This window comes from Acanthopagrus latus, chromosome 6 (genome assembly GCF_904848185.1).
Source record: "Acanthopagrus latus isolate v.2019 chromosome 6, fAcaLat1.1, whole genome shotgun sequence".
NCBI classification, from domain to species: Eukaryota; Metazoa; Chordata; class Actinopteri; order Spariformes; family Sparidae; genus Acanthopagrus; species Acanthopagrus latus.
The window spans coordinates 18,122,064-18,146,378 of record NC_051044.1 but is presented as its reverse complement, the minus strand read 5'-3'; the positions used below and the strand labels follow the sequence as shown (position 1 = coordinate 18,146,378).

At 42.3% G+C, this 24,315-nt stretch overlaps 1 protein-coding gene across 3 annotated transcripts; it reads left to right on the top strand.

Moving 5' to 3' along the window:
• Nucleotides 1–82: 82 nt before the first annotated feature.
• Nucleotides 83–23,668, top strand: LOC119021776 (FYVE, RhoGEF and PH domain-containing protein 5-like). Of its 3 annotated transcripts, none has more exons than XM_037102272.1 (21): nt 83–465; nt 1,446–3,930; nt 9,327–9,480; nt 9,859–9,917; nt 10,012–10,042; nt 11,155–11,306; nt 11,423–11,579; nt 14,575–14,665; nt 14,748–14,798; nt 15,253–15,311; nt 16,383–16,454; nt 16,656–16,724; nt 18,480–18,563; nt 18,841–18,920; nt 19,100–19,196; nt 19,319–19,456; nt 19,581–19,683; nt 20,725–20,855; nt 20,990–21,088; nt 21,273–21,430; nt 22,603–23,668. In XM_037102272.1, exons 1-21 carry the CDS (start codon nt 456–458, stop codon nt 22,637–22,639), a joined length of 4,317 nt encoding a protein of 1,438 aa, XP_036958167.1. In that variant the 5' UTR covers nt 83–455; the 3' UTR covers nt 22,640–23,668. The 3 variants fall into 3 exon arrangements, with proteins under 3 accessions (XP_036958167.1, XP_036958165.1, XP_036958166.1); XM_037102270.1 differs by having other exon boundaries at nt 20,990–21,115; XM_037102271.1 differs by having other exon boundaries at nt 84–465; nt 14,578–14,665; nt 20,990–21,115.
• The last annotated feature ends 647 nt before the right edge of the window (nt 23,669–24,315 follow it).

Genomic DNA, 24,315 nt, shown 5'->3' with positions numbered 1-24,315 from the left:
GACTCCCTTTAACGCCGTCAGATCATCCACATCATCATCATCATGTGCATCATTTGCTCTTATGACTAGTGACGTGTATCAAACTACTAATCAGCCTTTAAAGAAAGGTAAGTTGTAGGCTGATACCATCGTCACTGCCTACACTTGCCTTGGATCCGCTGCTGCTCACTCAAGGGGATCCTGCTGTCCTGGTTCAGGCTTTTCTCTCCATTTGGTTTCTGGTCGCGTCCTGCGCGCCGGAGGACGCACAAACGATCAGCTGAGCGGCGTCTCCCTCCCAGAGGAAGATAGAGACCGAGCTGTGTTCAGTCGCTCTCTCTCTCTCTCTGTTCGGAGACTTCAGCTGAGTTTAGCTCCGTTTTTAATTTTTTATCTTCTTACATGTGTTATTTGAAAATAGTAAGAATCCAAGCTGCTTCCGTGGAGGAGATGTTGGAGATGGTCGCGTCGCCAAAATGAACACAGGTGAGGGGATTTTTCAAAAAAACCGGACAAGGGTGGTTTTGAATTTCTGGTCTTGAAAGCTTGTATTTCAGCCTGTGTTGATATTTAGTTTTTTCTTTTTTTCTTTTAGAATAATAGTGTGAAGCCTAAAAGTGGTCGGAAGCAAAAGAAGTAATATTTGACTTATTTTTAAAAAAATGTTTTGCTACATTTCTGTAAATTAATGGTGAGTCCAGCGGTAGCAACAGGATGTGAAGCAAACCAAAGTGTGTTTAACGCAGCGTTTCTTGATATCAGAGCAGAGGACAGTGTAACGTTGGTCATTTATTCATATAAAGGTAATTTAAACGTGATTTAGCAGAAATTGAGCGTTTTGACTCCAGAGCAAGCCCTTTCTAGTCACCCACAGATTTAAAACTCCTTTTTAAAGGAAAAAAAACCTAAAACATAAAGGTCGTCTTATCTAGTTTATGGGTGGATATTAACACACCATGCTAAAAATCTTGAGCGGATTGTTATTTTTAAGGAATGTGGTATAATGAGCTGATTTTCCTTATCAAATTATCAGGTCCCTCTCTGAAAATGTCCTGTATGTCCTTGCATGAGTTCATAAATATTCGTGAATTACATGTGTTGCCTGTTTGTCGCTGTCTTATGCTGCATAAAAATTATTATTCTCAAAGTCTGAGAGGGGTTTCTCTTGAATCACAGGAAGTGAGTCAGGGAAATCCCTTACATTATTTTGTACTCTTTCTCAAAGGATATAAAGGCAAACCTTAGTTCATCTTTTACAGCCACTTTCTAGTTTGGGAAATATGCAGAAAGTTGATTTGATAGGTCGCTAAATCAGTTCCTTGGCAAATATTGCACACATTTTGCAACCAAATGAGAACGTCACGAATCTATGAGCAGTTTTAGGTCACATGGACACAATACAAATGACCTGTAAGCTATTTTAAAGCACATAATCTTACAGTTTCCTTTTCCTGTTGTTCTTTCAGACTGCACCAAGCCTTCTGTTGCTCCAAAGCCAAGATTTGTTTGTCACGCCAGTCTGAAGCTGCCCTCCCCTCTCATGTCTGCAGCCAGGGGTCCCAAACCTTCAATAGCCCCGAAACCTCAAGTCAAACCGGAGCTTAATGGAAACCAGGGAGGATGCGTTAATGGCGGCTTGGTGCCTTCAGATGGAGAGGTTGACGAAGAGCACGAGGTGGAGAACGGCCTCAACAGAGCGGTAGCTGTAAGGCTGCCTGTAGAGAAACAATTTAATGCCTACATCCTCAAATCTCTACAGAAAAATGTCCAGAATGTGGAGGACGGAGGGGAAGAACGGGAAGAGGAAGAAGACGTGATTCAGAAGATGGACGAGGACTGGAGGTTAACTGACAGCGCTCGGACAGAGGAGGTGGACTCCGTGGAGACGCTGTGGGTCAGTGACGGGGGACTCACGGCGGACTCGGAGGAGGTGGTGGAGATGGTGGACACGGACATGACGGAGGAGATGGAGGCCGACGGTTGTGACGCTGGCGAGGCACTGGCTGACACGGACGGCCTCTCGATGGGAGACATTTCTGTTAATAGCATCGATGAGGACGCGGGCTGCTGCTCTGCTGAAGGGAAGAAGGAGCAGGAAAAACTCCAAATGAAGGAGGACGAAACAGGAGATGATTTAACTGAGTCTCTCACAGACGAAACCAGTTTACTCATCAGCGACACCAATACAGTCTCTCAGAAAGATGGAGGGGAGACAGCTGAAGAATCTGCTCCTGATTGTGGCGTCACGTGTAACATCCTGAAGTTTAGGTGTGGCCACAAAGAGCAGGAAAAGGAAGAAAACCTACAGGACGACTTCGACCAGAAACAGGTCTATGATACAAGTAAGAGACACGTGGCCACAGTGGATGGTCCAACTCATGAGCCTTATTACGTCTCTTCGGAGGACATTATTAACAGAGAGATGATGCCAAGAAGTCCAGTCAGAGCACAGAAACTTTTGTCTGTAAACAGCAGTGGACTATCAGTCAGGAAATATGCGGAAACCACAGAAAATGGACAATCCTCTGAGGATTACGTGGAGGTTGTTAACAATGGGAACAGCTGCCACGCTATTGATGAAAACAAGGTAAGATCGTATCAGAAATGGACGAATGTCAAAGCTCAGGCAGCGGAGGCCTTTCTGAATCATCTGGACTGCCAGCCGAGGTTCAGGCTGGTGTCCATCTCAGTGCCAGCGGACGCGGACACGTCGCTGACGTCTTCTTTCTCAGACAGCCAGCTGCTCTCCCCGAATGACTCCGATGTCTCCAGAGACGACCTGGAAGACCTGGACGGCCACATAGTGCCGTTTCTGGACGACAGCACAGACACAGAGCAGGACATCAGTGATGAGCACGTGTATGAGGAGCCAGGCCACAGTTCAGAGGGCGAGAATGTTTTTCCTTTTGACAAGAGGTCAGCCGAGAAGCGGTCACGCTCCCTGTCACAGCACAATAATAATAATGTGGCTGAGCTGGGAGTGCAGTTTGTTCAGAGGCCTTACGTGAGTGGATTTGGGCAACCTGCAATGAGCAGCAGCCCCATGTTAAGCTCGATGCTGAACAAGAGCTATGCCAAGCCCCATTATTTGTCCCTGTACCCCCGCTCCCTCTCCATGGAAGGACAGGACTCGTCTGTGGGTGCATACAGCTACCGGGAAGGATCGCCAAGACTGGGAGGTGCCATTTGTTCATCTGGAAGCTTCTCCCGCTGCTCACCTCTGTCGTCCAGTGGCCTGTCCACTCCAACATCTGTAGTGGATATCCCTCCTCCATTTGATCTGGCCTACATCACCAAGAGGCCCATCACAAAGAGTTCCCCCTCGCTTTTCATCGAAGGAGACTCATCTGAGAAAAACAGGAAGAAGAAATCCTCCATTAAGCGCTTCCTCATGCTTAAATTTAGACGGAAAACGGACAGCAAGCCTGTGGTGGATGTCAACCCGTCCTCCTTTAAGGCCTCAGCAGAGCCCAGCCATCACATACCCAGCAGACTGCTGAGTCCGGACAGACACAGCATGAGTAGCTCTCCGCGACTCAACTCGCGCTCTGTCAGTACACCTCATGTCTCACCTGAGCCGGCTTCCAAATTCTTGCTCAGCAAAACGAAGGGGAGCTCTGTGGCCTTTCTCAATCGTAGCGTCATCCGGGTGGAGTCCTTCGAGGATCGCTCTCGCGTGCCTTTCACACCTCTTCCCCTGACCAAGCCTCGCTCCATCTCCTTCCCCAACACGGATACCTCGGACTACGAGAACGTTCCTGCCATCAGCTCAGATTACGAGAATGTTCAGGTCCCGCAGCGGAGGCCTGTTCGACAGCCGCCGTTTGCAGACTTCTTTGGGCGTCCCTGTCGGGTGCTGTCCTCTGCCAATGAGACTGACGGTTATGTGGACATGAGCAGCCTCCCTGGGTTCAAGAGTAAAACTCAGTCACCCGAAGAGGAAACAGAAAGGTACGTAAAACAAGACAACAAAAGTCTTGTCAGATTCTGTTTGATTTATGTTTATGTTAACATGCTCAAATAATAATGCCAACATGCTGATGCTATGCAGGTGTAATGTTTGACCATGCTCACCATCTCAGTTCAGAGTGTTAGCATGCTAACATTTGCTGTGATAACAGAGTGCGGCTGATGATGCAATCCTTTAAAAAAAACGACATGGAAAAATGCACTGGAATGATCATCCAAGTTGAGATTGTTGAGACAGGGGGTGTAACAGCTGTCGTGGCTATCTTTAGGCTTCGTTACTGTCATCATTGTTTTATTATAATGTGGACGACATGAGACTGATTTTACACCCTGAGCTGGCTTGGCATTGCAAAAAATGACCACATTGTTCCCACTATCCACTAGTTTTTTTTACACACACACACACAAATTCCACTTTGTGTTAATCATGACAAGGTAGGCTACGGGAGCTGCTCAGGATCGCTCAAACATCAATATGAGTCAAAGTATACAGGGATCAAAGCAGTTATTCAACTACATTTCTCAACATTGCCTTAAAAGAAACCCTTTCTTTGTGCTCTAGATTATTATATTGTATAGCAAATATGAAATGACATTGTAGTTGTAAATTACGCCTATAACAACAACTTTGTAGTTTTGAATTCCATTCAGTTGACTTTGCAAGTCAGAGCCTACTCCTACTGTCTGCGTGATAAGTGCCTTATCTGTTGAAATCGCTGTAGATACTGACAAAATTTACAGACTTGCCATACATGCACCCGTTTGCTGCAGGCAGGCATGTTTTCCTGAGCAAGTGCGCTGGGACACAGAGTTAGTAAACCCTAGACTTGAAAATGTTGACTTCCGACTTGCAGTTGATTGCTGCGCAAGGCTTATGGGGACGCCTTTACATTTGCAGGTGTTCATGTCATGAAACAAAGTATGGGACAAATTGATATTTTTATCTTGACGATGGTGCTCAAGAAAATGCCCAGGTGCCAGGTCTGGATTGCCACAGAGCCATGCTGCTAGTCATTGTGTGTGTGTGTGTTCATGTAGATTGATGCTCCTGGACATAATATTAGTGATCTTTGCCATTTTTTACGCGGAGCCATTTATTACTGCTCGGCCACTGTGAGGGTTTAACAATGCCACTGGGGAGGAGGATTTATAACTATTTATTATGTTGAGTCCCCTGATGCTGTGGTCACAGCAGACAGGGTTGTGGGGATGAGAGGTACAGTAGATAGGACAGCGCCGTAACTTCCCTTTTGCTGTGCAGCGAGATGTAGCGAGCTGTGATGTATCTGTGTGCTGTTGAGGCATGCTGGGTGGTAGGGAAGGAGGAAACGCTGGAGGTGGAGGTAGAGGTGGAGGTGGCCTCTTCAGATCTAAGTGAAAACCGGCTGGTTAAATTCATAAATCATCTCTTGAGGGATAAAAACAGGTTTCTGTGTTGATGCTGAAGGTAGAGCCTCTGGTGTCCCTGCTGTGGCGATGTTTGTTGCTATGATCAGCCATGCTGTGCTAACATTAACCCATCCCCCCAGCATTCCTGTTGGCTGTGCCCATATCATACCGGCCGCTCAGGATGATTAATAGTCAGAGCGTTGTGGAGTCATTGCTCTTCTCTATCCAGTCAGGAACAACAGGCCGAGATAAAATCTCAGTATGTTCTGTAGTCAGCAGTTGTACACTGCAGTGGTTCCTCCTCATCACTGTTGTTGTTGTCTGTGGATGAAAAACAGTACAATTGTGGCTCTGAAATAACTAGTTCTATAAAAATAAAAAAAAAAGGAGGACAAACATTTGGTTTGCTGTTAAAACTTAATGTTTTGCATTTCCAAAATGCACATGACACACCCACTCTTCAGTGTATCCTCTAATTCACCCTGCTGGTGCCTCCATCCTGTGGCTCCAGTCACAACAACATGATGACTTCGTGAGTTTAGATGTTTGTTCATTGTTTGCAGGCATCAAGTGATCCAGAATATGAATATCAGCCTGGGTAGACTCTCTGGGTTCGCAATGAACGTAATTGTACTGGTAGTTTCAGATTTCAGAAATTGGTCACATAGTTGTTTGTCATTTTTGTTGTCTGTCATCTTCGGCAGCGCAAACATTAAGTACGTTAAGTCCATCTCTGCAAAACCAGAGAAAAGTTTCTTTATGTTGCAACTTTACATTTGTTAAGGTTGGTTATTATTTCTCTCTTGTAACAGCGCTGTGTTTATGCTCTGGTTAGGTATTACCCACAAAAAACAATTTGTTAGGATAAGATATGAAAAATTGTTGGGCTTAAAATGCATGTTTTGGTTGGCATAGATGGAGAGGGTTGACATAATAACATAACATATAATAACACAATCATCAGCTCCAACTCTTGAGGTGAAAGGTGGTTAATAAGCATAGAATGGGAATGTGATATGTCATCTTTGGTACAATTATCAACCTTTGACGTAGGTGTGGCGACAGGGTTGAAACATTAGCTCCACATTTCTGTGTTTTGTATCAGAACACACAATGAGAGCATGCCATTCTGGAAAAAAGGAAATTGCAATTGGCTTTTCTCACAATTTTCAGGCATTATGGACCAAATGATTAGTTAAGTAATCAAGAAAATAATGGGAAGACTTGTCCCCAGTTCCCTGTTCCTGAATAATTAATTTCTGATAAAGATGATACTGTTATTGCAGCCAGGTAAGACAAAAGTTATATGCAACAACTGCTGATAAAGGAGACCTATTGTGCTTTTTCATTTTTTTGTCTTGCCTACTGTATTATCTGTTCTTGTGCATGTAAAAGCTCTTGAAAGTTAAAAAAGGATAAAGTCCAAACCAGCAGAAGCTCCTCTCTCCCACAGTAAACACGGCTCCTTAAACGTTTCGTCAGTAGTCCTGCCTTAAATCCAATGACTTTGGGACATCACACTACATCACTATGTCATACATTTGTATAATTATGCCTAGCAGCTAGTTTGGTATGTAAGAATTAATTAAGCACAGCTGCTCTATTGTTGTTAATGGTGCTGGCTCAGGCGTGTGTGAGCTGACTAATCAGAGCAGTCTGAGTTTTTCAGAGGGATGCCCTGAAGAGATAAGAGCTAAAACAGAGAGTTTCAGAGTGTTTTAAGCATCAGAGCATGTAAACCTGTACTAGTAGTAACCCAAAATAAAATTATGAAGCTGAGTATGATCATAATTTGTCTCCATTAAATTAGAAACAGGTTCCATATTATGTCACTATTCTTTCATTACCTGTCTTCTTTGTACCCCTTCCCATACAGCAGTGGCCTTGACTCAACACATTTTTACAGTAAAACTGAAAAACATATATTTTTGAATGAGGACAGGTAAGACTTCACAGTTCAGTGAAACATTGGATGATTCATTTAGCACCAGGTTTTATCTCTTTCTTTTATTTTTCATATCATTGCTTCTCCACCATGAAGTACACAATTTTAATAACGACTATTTAAAAACAGCAGTATGATTGTCATTTTCCACACACTTTGAGCTTCCAGTGAAGACAGTAATCACAGCAAAGCAATATCCGAATGGACAGCAGAGTCAGTGGTTGAGGCTGTTAGTTTTACAGCACCCTGAGGGGACAATATTGGCACATCATAGTTTGGTGATCATTGGCATCTTTGCCCCATCACTGCTATCACTGGAACAAATAGGCTCACCAGTAAACCTGAGGCGAAAAGAAAATGACTATTTCTTATCTCCTCCTGTAATTCATCTCCATAGATTTTGCCTTGAGCCTTTGTACAACAGAGCAGGACTGTGAGAAGAGGCAGAGGCAGTTTATGTGGAGTGATATAAACACCTAATATAGAAACTGTGCGTGTAGTTTGAGGTTCAAACACCCCCCTCCCTTCTCTCTGGTATCTCATCCAAAGTTTGATCCCCTGAGCAGTAATGGGCCATGCAGCTCTAATGTGTGTGGTGCAGAGATCTGAACTGCTCACATATGTTGTTCATAATTTGCATCTCAGTGGGGTTAAATCCACTGGTGCTTGGAGTGAAACATGGCAGGAACATTGGCAAGGCAATTGGTCACATAGAGGACTAATGCATCAGTACTGTAACTTAAGGACGTGTTTGTATTTGCATATCTTACACTCCCCGCTGGGCTGCATCCATTAGCATATTCATTTGTGCTCCCTGCAGAAGAGAATCTCGTAGCATAAAACACCGACATGCGTCCCTTGTCGGGTACAGTTGTCACCGCAGGCCCTTCAGGATCACTTTATTGGTTCTCCAGACCTGCAATGCTTTATCTATTCACATTTGCTTCTAACACTGAACATGTTTATTATAGCGATATTTCAATGCACACCACCATAAAGGACCATAAAGATGGTTTGGATGGTTAAATGAAATTCATCTGATTTATTCTCAAATGATGGAGGTTTGAGGGCTGAACACAGTTCACATTATGTAACCAATGCGTCAAAGTTGTTGTAAAAACCTGTAGTGAATGGTGAAAAGTGCTACTTTATAGACTTGGACAATTGCTTCCAACCTTTGGCGTTGGGACCCCATCAAGGCGTCAAGGGTGATTAAAGGAATAAGAAGGAAGAACATTTATTCCAACAGTTTGCTGATTATTGGTTTGTCTTGAGAAATACTGAAAACCTTCACATCTTTAGGTGCCTCAAAATGTAAGTGAACAGTAAACAGTGGTAGTAGTAATAGTGGTTTTGGGAAATACACTTATGTGAGCGTTTTGGCAGAGATCAGAAGCTCTATTTCACATCATGGCTGTACAGTGAATATTAGGCAGCTGGTTAGCGTAGCTTAGCATAAAGCCTAGAAATGGGGCAAAGCTTTCCTGGCTCTGTCCAAAGCTAACAACATCTGTCTACAACCGTTAAGCTTAAAACCATATCTTGCGAATGATTCCTCAGTCCGTGACAGTCTGAGTGACCACCAGTGACTCAAGGAAGTGATTGAATGGGGCCTATGGGCCAAGACCCATCCTCTATCCACATTTCATGAAAATCTATTCACTTGTTTTTGTGACACCAGTGAAAACATAACCTCATTGTTGGAGGTGATTGTTGGTAAAAAGCTAACATGTAGAATATAACATTCATTCAATTGCTTTGAATCATTCACTGTACAAGAATGCCCACATTTGACTTATTTCCGGACCACGTGTCAGTCGAATTACATTACTTACATTAGTTACAACAGAGTAATTACAATAGTTAAATCACTTACTACATTTTGAACATTGTAACTAGTAATCTGTGACCAATGGCATTTCAAAAGTAACACTTCACACAATGCAGTTATCTGAAGTTTAACATGGCTGTTTGACTTTGTCAGTCAGGAGTCAGTTATCAGTTAGCGTACACATCATTTACTGAGCCCCTTCTTTCTCACCAGTGCCTACACAGAAGCCTACAACGTGTGTTCAGTGGCAGTCGCTCCACAGGCTGTTGCAGTGGGTGATGTTGGGGGAGAGACGACAGGTGAGGAAGACCAAGGACGTACTTCAGAGGAGGAGGAAGGAGGCGGAGACAGCAACTATGACAGACAGGTAAGTTCTGATTCATGTCTGTTGCATTTTTTAGATGTTCTTTATGGATTTTACAAAAATTAAACTTGTTTTGTTTCGTGCCACCGTGGTCGGCAGATATAATGACATATCTGAAGAACAGAAAATAACAAAACAAGGTGAACTGTTTTTTTCTCTTTGGGCAATTGCAAAATTGCCCTCACAAGCCAGGATTTTAATGTGGGTTAATGGAGGTTAATGGGCTACTACAAGGCTGTCCTCATTATTTAGAATTTGATTGCCGCCTGGAGACGATGTGGAGAGAGGAGCCAGCGATATTTGTTGAACTGCAGCCAAAATGCTTTAGCTCTTACCAACCCTGGGCTTTTTACAAGTAAATAACACTATGATTGTTTGCAGCCTGACGGACGATCCAGGGCCTTTTACATCGCCAAAGAGCTGGTGGATACGGAGAGATTGTAAGTTACTAATTTCCCTTATCGGTCATCTCTGCATATCGGTCCAAATTAATCAGGTTCCTGTTTAAACGTGTATTTATATGTCTGTCCACAGACATGTGAAAGCCCTCAAGCTCCTGCAGGAGGTAAGTGATCAATATGCTCTTTCAATTTACTATAGCAATATAATTCTCATGTATGTAACTAGATATAATCTATGTGAGGGAATTACAGTCGCCTCTAAAATAGACCGTGTGTAGGGCTGAAGATGAGGGTTATATATTAAAGAGAAGAAGCTCATGTTACATAATGTATACAGCTGTATTAACATTATAACCTCAAAATCAAAAGTCAAAATGCCTGGTCTCGTATTATGAACTGTAACATGGAAAGAGTGGGTTTGATCGCCTGCAAGATGTGTGCAATGCTTTTCATCACACACTACCAACAATGGTGTCTAAGAAGGAACTACCGTAGCTCCATTTTCTCAACACAGGCGTCGTGACAGAGGCGAAGAAACAGTTGTTGTTAAGATCCAAACCTTTATGAAAGATTGCGACTTAGGTTGTCATCTCAGCTGTGTCATCGTCTCATCTAACCTCAGTTCCATCTCAAGGTCGCATGCAAACGAAAAGATTCAACTCACAACCAAAAGTTTTGTCAGAGGTCTTATGATTTCAGGTCCATCCCATTCTTCTTCAGAAATGACGGGTTCTGTCTGTATTTATTAGCAGACGCGAAATATGTTTATTTCAGTTCCATCAATATGAATTTTCACTGATTATTCTATTTGTTTTGTGTGTCTGTTCTTAATTTAACGTGTTTCGATGTGCTCCTTCACGTTCATCAGTGCAGTACAAGCTCTGTGGTTCATACACAGTCTGATCTGCTGGCCCCTGAGCAGAACCGCTGGGTCAGTTAGGGCTTTATGCTTCGCTCAAGGGCACCTCAGCAGTGATAATGAGGGAGGAACAAGTGCTTCCCTTTCATTTCCCTTCCCAGATGTTATCCCTCTGGGTTTTGGGATTGAATTAATGAACCAGACCTCCGCGGCTCTGGCGTTCTTATCAATGATGGTGTCTCTTGATATAATGGCTCATGTACTCCCTGCTGTCAGATATTATCTTTGCATACTACTACAGAGGAATGGAAGGAAACGCATTTGAGAAAAGCAGACTGTGGTGAAATTTAAAGTTTAGTCAGAATTTAACGTATACTATGAAATATAACCCTCCCTCCACACTCGCCCGTGCACCAGGACTTTCGGGAAGCAGTGGGAGCAGCAGTTGGAGACGAGGGGGAGGCTGTGTTGGATGACGAGAGGCTTCGAGAGATTCTCAACGAGCTGCCGGATGTTTACACGCTGCATCGCAGGATCCTCAACGAGCTGGAGAATCGAATCCGACACTGGTGAGACTTCTTCTTCCCTTTTCTTCCACAGAATACAAGCAGTAAAGCAGCTCTGAAACGCATATTAGATGTATATGCTGCTTCTCTTCCATCTCACCTCTTTTGTTTCCATCCAGGGAGGAAAGCCAGAGGATTGCAGACATCTTCCTATCCCGAAAAGCAGAGTTCTTGGTTTTCACCACCTACATCGGCCACTACGACCGAAGCATGAACCTGCTGGAGGACAGCTGCCGAACTTCACCTGCCTTTGCAGCCATTGTTCACCAGTTTGAGGTCAGCGCTACTGCCCTTCTCTAAAACAGTTTTACATAGAAATCTGCACGTATATGTGGGTTGTTTAAATGTGGGTAGACCCTCTAAATGCCAGTAGAAGAGTTTGCCTTTCTGTTTTTTTCTGGTGTGTCACATTCAGTGTCAGGATGTCACGTAAAACAGTGAACGGCAGCATGGAGGCCAGTGACAACGTTATGGTGGTTACTTTTTTATGTCTTTTACTTAATTCTCTTTCAAACTCAACATTGACTGAAGATGCTTGAGCGCCACTTGAACGAAGACGGATGGAAACATATTTACACACCAACATTGAGAACTTCAAAGCGTGTCATAGTAAGGCACTGGCAATGGGGCAAAAATGAGCGTGTTCACCCAGGTGTCATGTTTCATTCACAGCTGATTGAAGCTGGAGCCAATCAACACCTGTAACTACTGCAGATACCATTCGATGCATGAATGAATGCTTAGTGTACCATCTCCTATTGAAAACAGAAAGCCAGATGTTAGTGGGTGTTGGTTTTATGTTCAGGGGTTTAACTCTAAATTCAGAACACATAATGCAACATATATACAGTCCATAAAAACTGACGCGTTGAAACCTTGTCAGTATTGCGATCGTGTCATGAGTGATTTCATGAGAAAGCACAGATATATATGACATTTAATACTGTCACTGGCTCTTCAGAGAGAGATATCGATGTGCTCTTTGTTCTCCTCTTCCTTAACTGATGTGTCATACAAAGGTTTTTTTTTGCTCACTGCTTAAATGTGTAAACAACAAGAAAACAGGACCACTGGGGCCATTTGGAATAACTGAAAACTTAAATGTGAATCACTTACAATGAGGCGGTGTAAAATTTCGGAGGTTTGCATTAAAATAGCAGTGCAACTTCAACCTCATATATTGTTATTAAGAGCCTCCCTTATCTTCACATCGTCTCCATTCAGCAGAGTTCAGTGCGTGTGTTACTGGCCTTTGTCAGTTTGAGCATGGCCCTTGTGACTAAAAGTAAAAGATGCAAACCTTTAACAGGTCCGAACAAAAGGCCAACAGCTAAGTGAATAAAAGCGGTGATTTAATTTAAAGCATCACCTACACAGTGTTCTTGTCTGTTAATAGACGCTGTCATGACACCCGGAGGAAAAACACACCATATGTTAAGATGTTAAGAATAGATGATGGCGCGAGCCACTCAGAACAACAATTAAACACTGAATGTCTCTTTGAAAACAGGGGAATCTTAAAGTTTACGTAGGATGCGTTTCCCAGCAGCTTTTCCCGAGCTCCACAACACGCCCAGATGATGCACTTTAGTGAGGAGTTTTAATTAAATCACTTAAATGACCAGACACAAGGCTGCATTTTTCAAACCATACAGCTATTAAGTTGATACATTTGGAACATGAAACTGTTGAACAACACTGCTGAAAAGAATAAGACGTGGTGGTACGACTGGAAGTTCAAGAGGGAGATTGCAACATGCGTTCACTATCCACTCATTTACAATCAGGTATCATCCAGCCACGGGCGGTTTTCATTATTTTTCCCTTCAGTTTATAGAGCACAGAGGAGAAGTCTTTGCAGAGGTGGACAGTTTTCTCCGTCTGATTTAACAGCATCCGTTTTTTAAAAGTCCTGAGATTCTCTTAAGCCTGTTGTGTGTTAATATCAGTGCAGTAAGCTTGTTGACATTATTATTAGTGTTATTGATTATTAGTTTTCACAGGAAACAGCTGACAGAATAGTTTCCTACACGTTTGTATTTAACCAAGGACCAAAACACTGAAACTGTCGGTTGAATATTACTAAAGACGCAAGACCAGTTAATTGAAGACGGCTGGTGTACAGAGATTTTTTTGTACAGAGATTCTGCAACAAAGGCTCACTTCACTGGTCTTGTTTCAGTTTCTTGAAGACGTTTCACCTCTCGTCCAAGAGGCTTCTTCAGTTCATGAGGAACTGGTGAAAAGTCTTCAAGAAACTGAAACAAGTGCAGTTGCCTGTGATACAGCACCTAGATTAGCCATAATGACCTGGATGACTGAGAACCTTCGTCAGCATGAAACCATAGTAACACATGAGCGAAAGTGATTTCTAAGTGATTTGAACAACGTAAAGTGCCAAGGTGCCGGACTCACCTGACCTGAAAAAACAACATTTAAAACAATTGATGTTTTGACTATTTCTTTATTTTATTAATTTTCACAATCATTATCATCATTATCAATCATTATGTAGAAGAGCGGGACAAAAATTTCCTCTGCTTAAACTGATCACTAGATCAGTAAGTAACAAAACCTGCATACTGAGAAATAATATTGATTTTGAAGTGTCTAAAGTCCCAGTGGTGCTAAGGAAATACCATTGAGTGAACGCCCATCTGATAACTTTTGTTTTGTCTCGTTTTCTATCACTCTACCTCTTCACCTTCTTCACCGTCTCCACAGTTATTCCACTTGTTCCACTGTTACCTGGGAGTAAGCAGCCTGATCTATACTTAGGTGGTGCCGTTTTTTCTAGATTCATTACACCTTGCAATCAATTTTTACTTCAGAGTGATCAGTAAAAGCCAAATTTACAATTTTGAATAATGAGAGAGAGATATTAATACTTAGTAATAGTTTAATTACTGAAAAATATGTATGTAGAGGTTTGAGCGTGGCTGTCTTTGCAGACTCACACATACAAACAAGTGTTCACACACTTGTTTTCTTGTAAGGTGCTGTGCTGACCAGCAATCTGTGTTATTGGCCCTTGTTCACACTTAAAATATGAGCATTGCTGCTTCTCAGGGGTCCAGTGATGTTTCATAATTTGCTTCTCAGCACAACATGCACTTTATTTGCCAACATTTTTTTTTCCACATTCAAATAGAATTGTTTATTATTTGAATCAATCAAACATTGACTGGAGTTCACGTGATTTAGGAAAATCTGTTCCTAATGAGCAGCAGCGATACAGTTAAAAATGCCCATTTTGGTTGATTTGTCTCAGCAGCAGAGCCCGGCCGGGGAGAACGTGTCCCTGAAACATCAGCTCCTGCAGGTCATTGTTCGTGTGGCTCAGTATCGCATGCTGCTCACCGGTGAGTCATGTGTAAAGGATGAATTGCGGAAAAACATATTTTACTCACAGCGGTTGTATTCATTCTTTCACTCCTTTCACAGATTATCTGAACAACCTCTCCCCTGATTCCAAGGAATATGAAGACACCCAAGGTACCTTAAACACACAGCAGAGCCTGTGTGGACAGAGCTGCTTACAAGAGAGCCTCTGTGTTTGTTGCTTTGTTCACAGCAAACGTATTTGTGCTCATTTGGCATGGAGAGATGGCCGTGAGGGAGCCAATGTAGCCCCCTTTTGTTAGTGGTGGTGACCCACCAGACAGTCATTTCAGCTCTCTCATGTCTGAAAACTGCGATGTGGAATTCATGAGAAGACCCGCGTCAGACACAACATCTTTTATCTCCGATAAGGGAGCCAACCCAGTCCAGGCTTGTTGACACAGCTGGGCTCTTCGACTCATTCTGAGTTTTACATTTGGTGACTTTCTACACAGAGACAAACAACAAAGAAACATCTCAGAAATTATTCATATTTATGATGAAAACTGACACTTCTTCTCATCAAGTGTCTTTTCTGATTCCTCCTCTCTGTGTTTGACTCAAACAGCTGCTGTGGCGGTAGTGTCTGACATCGCAGATCAAGCAAACGACAGCTTGAAGCATGGGGTGAGTATCATGTGCAGGAGCATGTAGACAGACATTTCCATTCAGAGCTACACATCTAAGCTAAACCTCTGCACAAAACATTAAGGCACACATCGGTGGCATCCCTCACATTAGTAATTCTAACAATATGGGCAGTGTCTGTGTGAAAAAGAGTCTAATTCTGTACATTTATAAACAGCTCCGCCCCTTACAACTTTAAGTTCTTCCATGTTCAGTCATCCACCTAAAGTTTGCCCCTAAACAGATTACTCAATATGGAAAGTTAACTGCTCTGAGTAAATGTAGCGTCACTTTTCACAGTCCAGATTTGATGAAGTGTAAACAGAAGAAGAAATATGAGCAAATTATCAAAATGATATCACTGAAACCAGTCTCCTATCTCTAATGATACTATATAGATACAAATCACAGGCTTTACTTAGGGTTGAATTTATGTTCACGAGTCCAAAAATGTGAAGACGTCTATAAAATGTAACCTTTTTTTGACACTTAATCCTATTTACAGGAAAGCTAAAATGAGAAAGGGGCTAACTTTATCCTGATTTTGTTTATTTAATTCAACCTTTAATGATAAAACTGGAGAACAATATACTTAATAAGCAATATTTTGACATTTGACATTAATCTTCAAGGTAACAGGTAATTAAAGACATAAATGCTGAATAAAAAGTAAAATCGTTTCTTTTTGAATTTTGTGGAGAAGAAGTGTTGATTAAATGTACTTTGTTACTTTACAGCACTAATGGTGACTTTGCCAGCTAACCGCCCGCAAGTTAGCATTGTCATTTTTGACCATGTTAGCATGTTGAAGTAGCATTTAGCACAAAGCGTTACAGGTCCTAAGACTTAACGAGTCACTTGCATGGCTGCAGACTCTCGTTTGTGGCCAGTAACACAGTAGTTAAAGAGCCTCATGTCAAATTATGACATCTCTGAGCCGTCTGGATCATTGTGAAGAGAACAATATCTGACGTGCCAGCCTGATCCAGGTGATAGCTAACAAAAGAAGAACATTGTTTGGGGTTTCTGGTAGTGCTTATTCACTGTTTCTCCTCTCGGTTCGTGTCTCAGGAGAACTTGCTGCGTCTGGTCAACATAGAGTACAGTGTTCGTGGCCAGCGGGACCTGCTGCAGCCGGGCAGGGTATGACTCTGATAACAGCATTGTTTCTGTCTGTTGATTGCCAGCCCGCCCTGTCTGCCGTGCACCACCCCTGTGTTGCCCTTTACACAATCATTCAGCTGGGAATCCCCAGCTGGCCTGGGTTTAACAACAACATTAATTACTGCGGATGCCCTCCATGTGTCATGACTCGCAAAGTTTCTGTTTACTTTTTTATATCAGGTCTTTGTGAAGGAGGGCACCCTGATGAAGGTCAGCAGGAAGAATCGACAGCCCCGCCATCTGTTTCTGGTAAACGCTGCTTCCTGTTTGTTGTACATAAGCTAATAGACACATGTGGTTAAACTTTGCCATATTTTGTGTTATCATCATGTAACCACGGTGAGTTTTTAAGTCAACTCTGTCCAAACTTTTGCCGTTTTCTGTCTGGCCTCTTTCTGCGTCCAGACTGAGCTATTAAGAGCAGGGTTTCCTGGCAGGATGTTTCTGAATGCTGACTTCCTGAGCCAGTTCTTTACTGACAGCAAAGGGAAGGTCAACACCAGCTCCTTATAAACTGAAGGATCCATGTACACCTGTGACCTTTTATAATCCTGTCTGCTGAATATTGGTCTGATGTGTCTGCAGGGCCTAGAATGTGGGCGGTGTTTGTTCAGCTGAGTAAGATAACACTAAAGTAAACCGCAAGAGGGATGTGATTGATGAAGTTTTATGTTGAAACTGATCACTTTCATATTTTATACCAAGAAAGAGAAAGTTGAAACAAGACTGAGGACACACTCCTCTCAACATGCAGTTCGTAACATCATAATGAGAGAGGACATAGCCCTGAAATGTTATAATCAACAGAGATTAGAAAATTACACGCCTTCGCAAATTATCCATAGAGCACCATCAAACGAGCTGCTTCTCCCTCCTGTGGCTTTTTCAAAATTTGTGGTCTGGGCTCAACACTAAAAAAGCTCGTAAAACGTTGCTTCTCGAGCAATTGTTGCTAATCCTCGCTGCATAACTTTTACCCCGCCTGTTTAACAACCCAGACGGTGATCATGAGTTATCAGCTATTATTAATGTTGGAGACAATACAATAAAAACAAGTCTGCAGGAGCTGACAGCCTCAAACAAAAGTACTAAAACACACAGGGGCAGTGAGTAAAATGAGTCACTGGAAAAAAATTTCAGAGGTTAATGATCCAGTTTGATATCATCTTTGTTTTCTGAAGTATCCACTTGTGTATGATCATAAAAGTTCACGGTGTGAGGTTTTGAATTTATAGATCCCCTCCAGGACGTGTTTTAAGACATGAACAAACACTCATATTGTTAAAATCCTGCCAATTAATCCGTTTCTTCTCCGTCATTGAAAAAACGTGTGCATGCGAAATAGTAACATCATGGTCACACAGTATCAAATAACTCAGCTCTTTCACATTTTAGATGTGTTTTTGTGTTTTTGACACACCCACACTGAACATTAAGGTTGTAGCATTTGATAAATCTTAAAAATGGCACCGCTCATAGTCTCTCTCCACTCTGCAGTTGTAAATTACATTGAAATGAATGTGACATCCCATGCAAAGCCTCTAGTGAATGATTTTAAATATCTGGTTAAATTTCCTCTATTTTTCATAGCCCAGTATATTAAGCAGAAAACCAACCTTTTGTGTGCTTGTGTGTGTGTGTGTGTGTGTGTGTGTGTGTGTGTGTGTGTGTGTGTGTGTGTGTGTGTGTGTGTCTTGAGCTGGTAGACGTTCAGCATGTTGTGACTACGCTGTGCCAAACATGAGAGAGAAGCTAAAAAGAGTTTGGTGTGAAGTTTTATCCTTCGCTGAATCGGCTGTGTGAACTCGTTTAGTAGAAGTCGAGTTTTATATTAGCTTGTAGTGCCGCCTACTGGAGAATCCCTGCACGTGTATGAATAATGAAGTCTGGGCAGCTGAGTGTCCAGGCTTTCTTTCCTTGACTATGATATCTTTTAATGTTCATGCACTTGTGTCCTCTACAGATTAACTGTGAGTGACGTGTGTTATTTCTCTCTGTTTTTAGATGAATGATGTGCTGCTGTACACCTACCCTCAGCAGGACGGGAAATACAGGCTGAAGAATACTCTGCCACTCGCTGGGCTGAGGGTCAGGGTCTTTCATTGAACAACCTCATTTTGTACTCTGTTGAAATTTTTTAACCATGTTTTCACTTCAGTCCCACATAAGTTGATGTACAATTAAAACAGTCATGAAAGCATTAAATTAAATGGATTTTTAACAAAGTGATTCACTAGTTTGCAGTAAATAGAGCATGTGAGAATAGAAAGCCATGTTTTTCTCAAACTGTCAGACTGTGAATGTTTGCCCTTTAGTTCTCTCTCTGTCGTTCTGGTGTGATTTATGATTTCTGACTGATTCCCAGGTCAGTAAACCCATCATAGAAAATGTCCAAAATGCACTGAGGATTGAAGGAATGGACATATCCATCACTTTGTCTGCAAGGTGGGTCAAACATTACTGGGTCCTGTTTGAATAATGAATATCTACAGTTAAGATATGTAAATGGTGTAAAGTGTTTACTACAGCAGACAACGTTTTCCATATTTGGTGTTTTTCCAACTTTTATAGGGTATCACCTACTGAATTATTTCAGTAATAACAGTGTTTTGTGTTTCTTGCAGTTCCTTCATTGAGAGAGAGGACTGGTTTTACACTCTGAACCACGCTGTGACCGAACACACTCGGGGATCTGAAGCATTCAACAACTGCTCGGGAGAAGTGAGCAAACTCTTCTCCTCTGTATTGATCTGTTGAGTCATTATAACATTTTCTTTTTACAAGTCATCGTCATCAATCTCCATGTGATACAGCAGGTTTTTTTTTCTCTGTGTTTGTTCCAGGGCAGGGATCGTCTGCGGCTGTCTCTGGGAGAGAAAGCTCCAACGCTTGTTCCAGTCTCACAAGTGATGATGTGCATGAACTGCACCTCAGACTTCAGCCTCACTCTTCGGAGACACCACTGCCACGGCTGCGGAAGAGTGAGTCACACGCAAAACAAACACGGTGCTCCTTAAACACTTCAATATCTGTGAGACAGGGTGCAAAATATATTTTAATGTGTGTTTGATATTGTCTGTGGTGAATTTATGTTGTTTGATGCAGATTGTGTGTCGGAGCTGCTCCAGGAACAGATACCCACTGAAATACATGAAAGACCGCATGGCCAAAGTGTGTGATCACTGTTACAACGAGCTGAAGAAGAGAGGTGGGAAAACTCTACATTTTTGGAATTTATCATCAGCTTGTTTCTCAGTTTGCTTGTCATACTTTTGGTATTGCTGTCCTTCCTGCATCCATGAGAAGCAATTCTCACTAATTGTAACCACTGTCATCACCCACTATCATACTTGCCAACCTTGACACCTCAGAAATAGGATTTCAAAACCAAAGTGCAAGTCTGTGGTAATTCATTTTCATTCATTTTTTGTCCCTGACCCTCGTAGAGTCTGTGTGGGTGCGTCTGTCCAGGACGCCTATAATTTGCTTGAGTATTTCTTTCTCTTTTCCTTCTGTCTGAGGGTCTCTCACTCAGTGAGGAGGACAAGGTGTATATTAAGATTACGCACAGTGCACAGATTATCATAACTAAAAGGGGGGAAACCATGTGAAAATCAGGAGAAACACAAGAGAATTGTGACCCCAGGAGGAAACTGGGAGAGGGAGATAAAAAAAAAAAAAATGGGCCTCAAACCTGGAAAATCAGGATGTTTGGCAAGTATGCCCAGTATCAGTCTGTGGTTTATACAGAAGTTGATCTGAGAGAAAGCGTAGTACATTTGGAAAAGTGTAAAAAAAAGTCTGTTTTTACTTAGTGCACATGAGATACATCAGTACCAGCAGCACCATTATATGATAAACTGTTATAAGTTCAGTGAACACTGGATGTAGCATGAAGATCATGTACGATGTATAAGTCAATGATGATTAGTGTCTTTCATACTTTGGTAGTGAGCTCACACTTTAGTTTATGTAATCTGTGTGTAAGTTTCATTGAATTTTCATCAGTAAAGGAAAACTTTTTGTTCCCATTCCTTATTTCCAAAATCATATTTAACATTTGTGGAAAACAAGTAACCATGTAGTAGGACTAACCTTGGTCACTTATCCATACCCTCACTATGACCCACACAGAAGGACATAGCCTCTGCTGCAGTATAGCTCAGACACAGAGGTTGCACAATGACAAGTGGGAGTTATAGTCTTGTCCCTGTCCTCTGTTGTAAAAGGAATGTATCTATTTCTGCAGGTGGAGACGTGTCTGCAGGTAAGAACAGCCCTCGTCCAAACCGCTCCAGTCGTCCTCTCTCTTCTGTGTTCCAAAACATCCATCCTCCCAACATCTGGAGACATCGGAAAGGCACCGTCTCCTTCAACCAGGTACGCCTGCAACGTGTCGGTTTCTCTCTCTGCAGAGAGGCTCGCTGCACAGTGCTCACGTAGATGACTGCAATGCCATGTCTTTTAAGTAACATTGCCAATTATCAGTCCTTTCCTGCTCCTACGTTTTGCAGGCGACCGTGTCTGAGGAGGGCTCCATTAGTGGCAGTCTGCAGCGCAGCAAGAAGAGCAAGAGGAGCTGGAAGAGACTGTGGTTCCTCCTAAAAGACAAGGTGCTTTACACCTACCGAGCTCAAGAGGTGAGGGGAAACATGCACTCCCCTTTAACCTGAACAGCACATACTCACACTTAAATAGACAGTGAGGTTGAAAGCCACCAGATGTCTGAGAATGCCCTCAGGTACATCGCTGTATTTCAATCCATTCCTGTTCTGCTGATGCATTTTGTGTCTGCAGGAGAAAGTAGCATCGGAGAGTTTACCTCTGCTGGGCTTCACAGTGAGGCTACCGGACAAGCAGGAGGGAGAGGAGGAGGAGGCCAACATCTTCCAGCTCTACCACAAAAACACTTTGTACTACACCTTTAAGGCTGTGGACAACCACACAGCCCAGAGGTGAGCAGCCATTGACAGCTGTTAAAATGTACTTAGATCAACAATTACAATATTTAGTCTGACTTCACAGTGCAAACATAACTTAATGTAGTATGAAAGTCTAGTCTTGCAAACTGAAGCTAGAACAGACTCACCATAAGCTGGTGTGTTTGCCAGTGTGAGTGACTCACAGGGCCGCTTTTGATAAGCTGTTGCTATCTGGGAGAAAACTAAGGAAAACTGTCAAATTTATAACTCTCAGTTGCTCAGTGGGTTCCAACAGATTTATTTTTTGCTTGTCATCCTTGACCAGTGGTGGTGAAGAAACTTTGCAAGCTACCAATTACTTTTTACTGGAAGAAGCTAAACCACAGAAAAGCTTTTTTTTTAAGATATAAAATGCACAATGTACACTGGATATGAAATTAAAGAGGTGGCAAGTACTGAAGTAAAAATACTTTGTGGCTGTACTTAAGTAGATTTTTCAGGTATCTGTGCTTTTTCTGACAACTTTACTTTTATGCTCTACATTTTACATTAATGTCTGTACCCTCTGCTCCTTACATTTTCAAAACAGGTTCGATACTTTGGTTTTTATGCATTTGACACAAATAACGATTATTTTCTTTTTGCGCGCCGCCTTACCATCATCACAAGACTAATTTCAACCTATCAGTGCATATCAGGCACAGCAGATGTAGGAAGACAAAAGAGGGGGCGACTCAATTGTGCTGAAAAGGCAGGTGGTGGCAGAGGCTCAGGTTCGGTCAGCTTTGCACAGAAATGACCAGTAGAAATGTCCTTCAGAGGGATACTTTTTTAATTTTTATACTTTTAAACTTATATGTAGTTAAACAACTAGTTTGATTACATGTAGTTCACTACACTGCTGATCACATGGTCTGAAGGGGAAATATGAGCTTCACTAATTGTTGTTGTTTTAGTGTTTTCTCTGAGCAGCAACACTGCGAGCACTGAGTTTACAGAAATGGCAAAGTTAATAAAACTCACTCCTCAAGGCAAAATACTATAAATGTTCAAATTCAGAAGCGAGTTTCAAAATTGGCTCAATTAATAATGTAGCTGTTGGTCATGCTGCCAAGCGCATAGCTGAAAGTAGACTGAAATGACTCTTTCATCATAACTGCAGCTCATGTTGTGTTTCCCTAATGTGGAATCCTCTTCTCATACAGGTGGGTTAATGCCATGGAGGAAGCCACAGTTTTATAGGACCGGCCCTGGACTGCCATGTCCTCTTCTCCAAATCAGACTGAGACAACATAAAGGGAACGAAGGGAATAAAACACAATATTTTATTATGTTTGCAAGTTTCAACTTGCCTGGCTGGACTGAATAAAAGAAGACATGGTGTTCTTTGAGAGGGGACACAATTACCTACTTTGTCAACCTCCAGCGTCCCCTGCCTGCTGCTACCGCAGGTGTGATGCTGAGAGCAGCGAGAGGCGTTGGCCCAGATACCTGCCTGTGTGGAACATTACATTGATGTGTCCTGTATTTCCCTCAGCAGCTGGTCAGCCGCATTCCTCCAAATCATTGGGAGAATCGTAGATCGTAGAGAAGAAAGATATTCTAGGATTTTATCAATGCATCTATTATTTCAGAACGAGAGCAAATCATTTGAATAACTGAACATACACTTTAACCACAGTCATTTTACTGTCTTTCCATAGAGTCTGAAAAAAGAGCAACACATTACAACCTCATTCAAAAATGCAAATGTGGAATGGCCTACGGCGAAAAAATGATATGGTTCTGCTTTCATTTTAACATGCGTTCTTCAACTGGATTCAAAGCACCTCTATGACTAGTACCTTGAAGCACAGGCTGTATCACAGAATGAGTAATTTTATTTGTAAGGATGTGTCTGTAGCTTTGCCATGTACTGTATTGTTGGAGATGGTCCTGCCAGTGGATAAATATGCTTTTTTGCACTGATATAAAAAGGAATGAAACTTAAAAAGAAATATGAGTGTACCTTCATCATAGAAGGCCAGCTGAACTTCACTTAATGGACGTGCTTTCAGAGAAAAATCGTGCAAATTTCATCCAAACAGGTATAATGTAATTCTTATCTGTATAAAAAAAATCTCCAGATCCAGATGTGCACAGTGTGTTTTGCCCTGAATCAACGATATCACTGATCTTCATCAGTGCCATGGACTTTGTACTGTACTTGACGATTATTTAGTTTAAATTTCTAACACTTATTTTAAAATCAAGTAAAAGAGGCTATAATGATGGAAACAGTCTGTGTCTGTGTTTTCTCTTCATTCACTTCCTGTCCTCTAGATGGCAAGTGGGTTAAACGTGAAAGCACAACAGGCTGTCATTGACTTCCTGTCACTGTGTCCTCACCGATGGAGCTCTGTAAATATGTCAAAAGTGGAAACATAGTGCTCGCAGCAACCCCCCATATGAGCGCGTCCTGTGTGCGCTGACGTGTAGTGGATGTGTGGCCTTTTCTGACGGAGCGACTGTGTCAGATCACACTTGGGAAGACACCGGGGATTGAGTGACACACAGACCAGTGTGCTGTGCGGCCAAAGAAAGGCCAGGCCTGCTCTGCTTCCCGTCTCCCCCTGAGGCTTCCTGACCCAGAATAATATCAGGCACAAAGTTTGCTTTCTGGGGCTGCTGAAAAGTTGCAGACACCTCGTCCTACATAGAGGACGGATCATTCATCACTCTGCTCTCCCTCTCTAGCCCCAATTCTGTTCCCTCCCTCCTCTGTTGCCTCACTTTTCTCAAATCTTTGTGGTGTTTCCTCCTCTTTTTTGTTAGTTAAAACACAACACAAATTCCTTACAAGTGACAGATTTCACAAGAATGCATCACCCCACACCCGCACCTGTTCCTTCTCACTGAATCCTTCAAGAACTATTCTT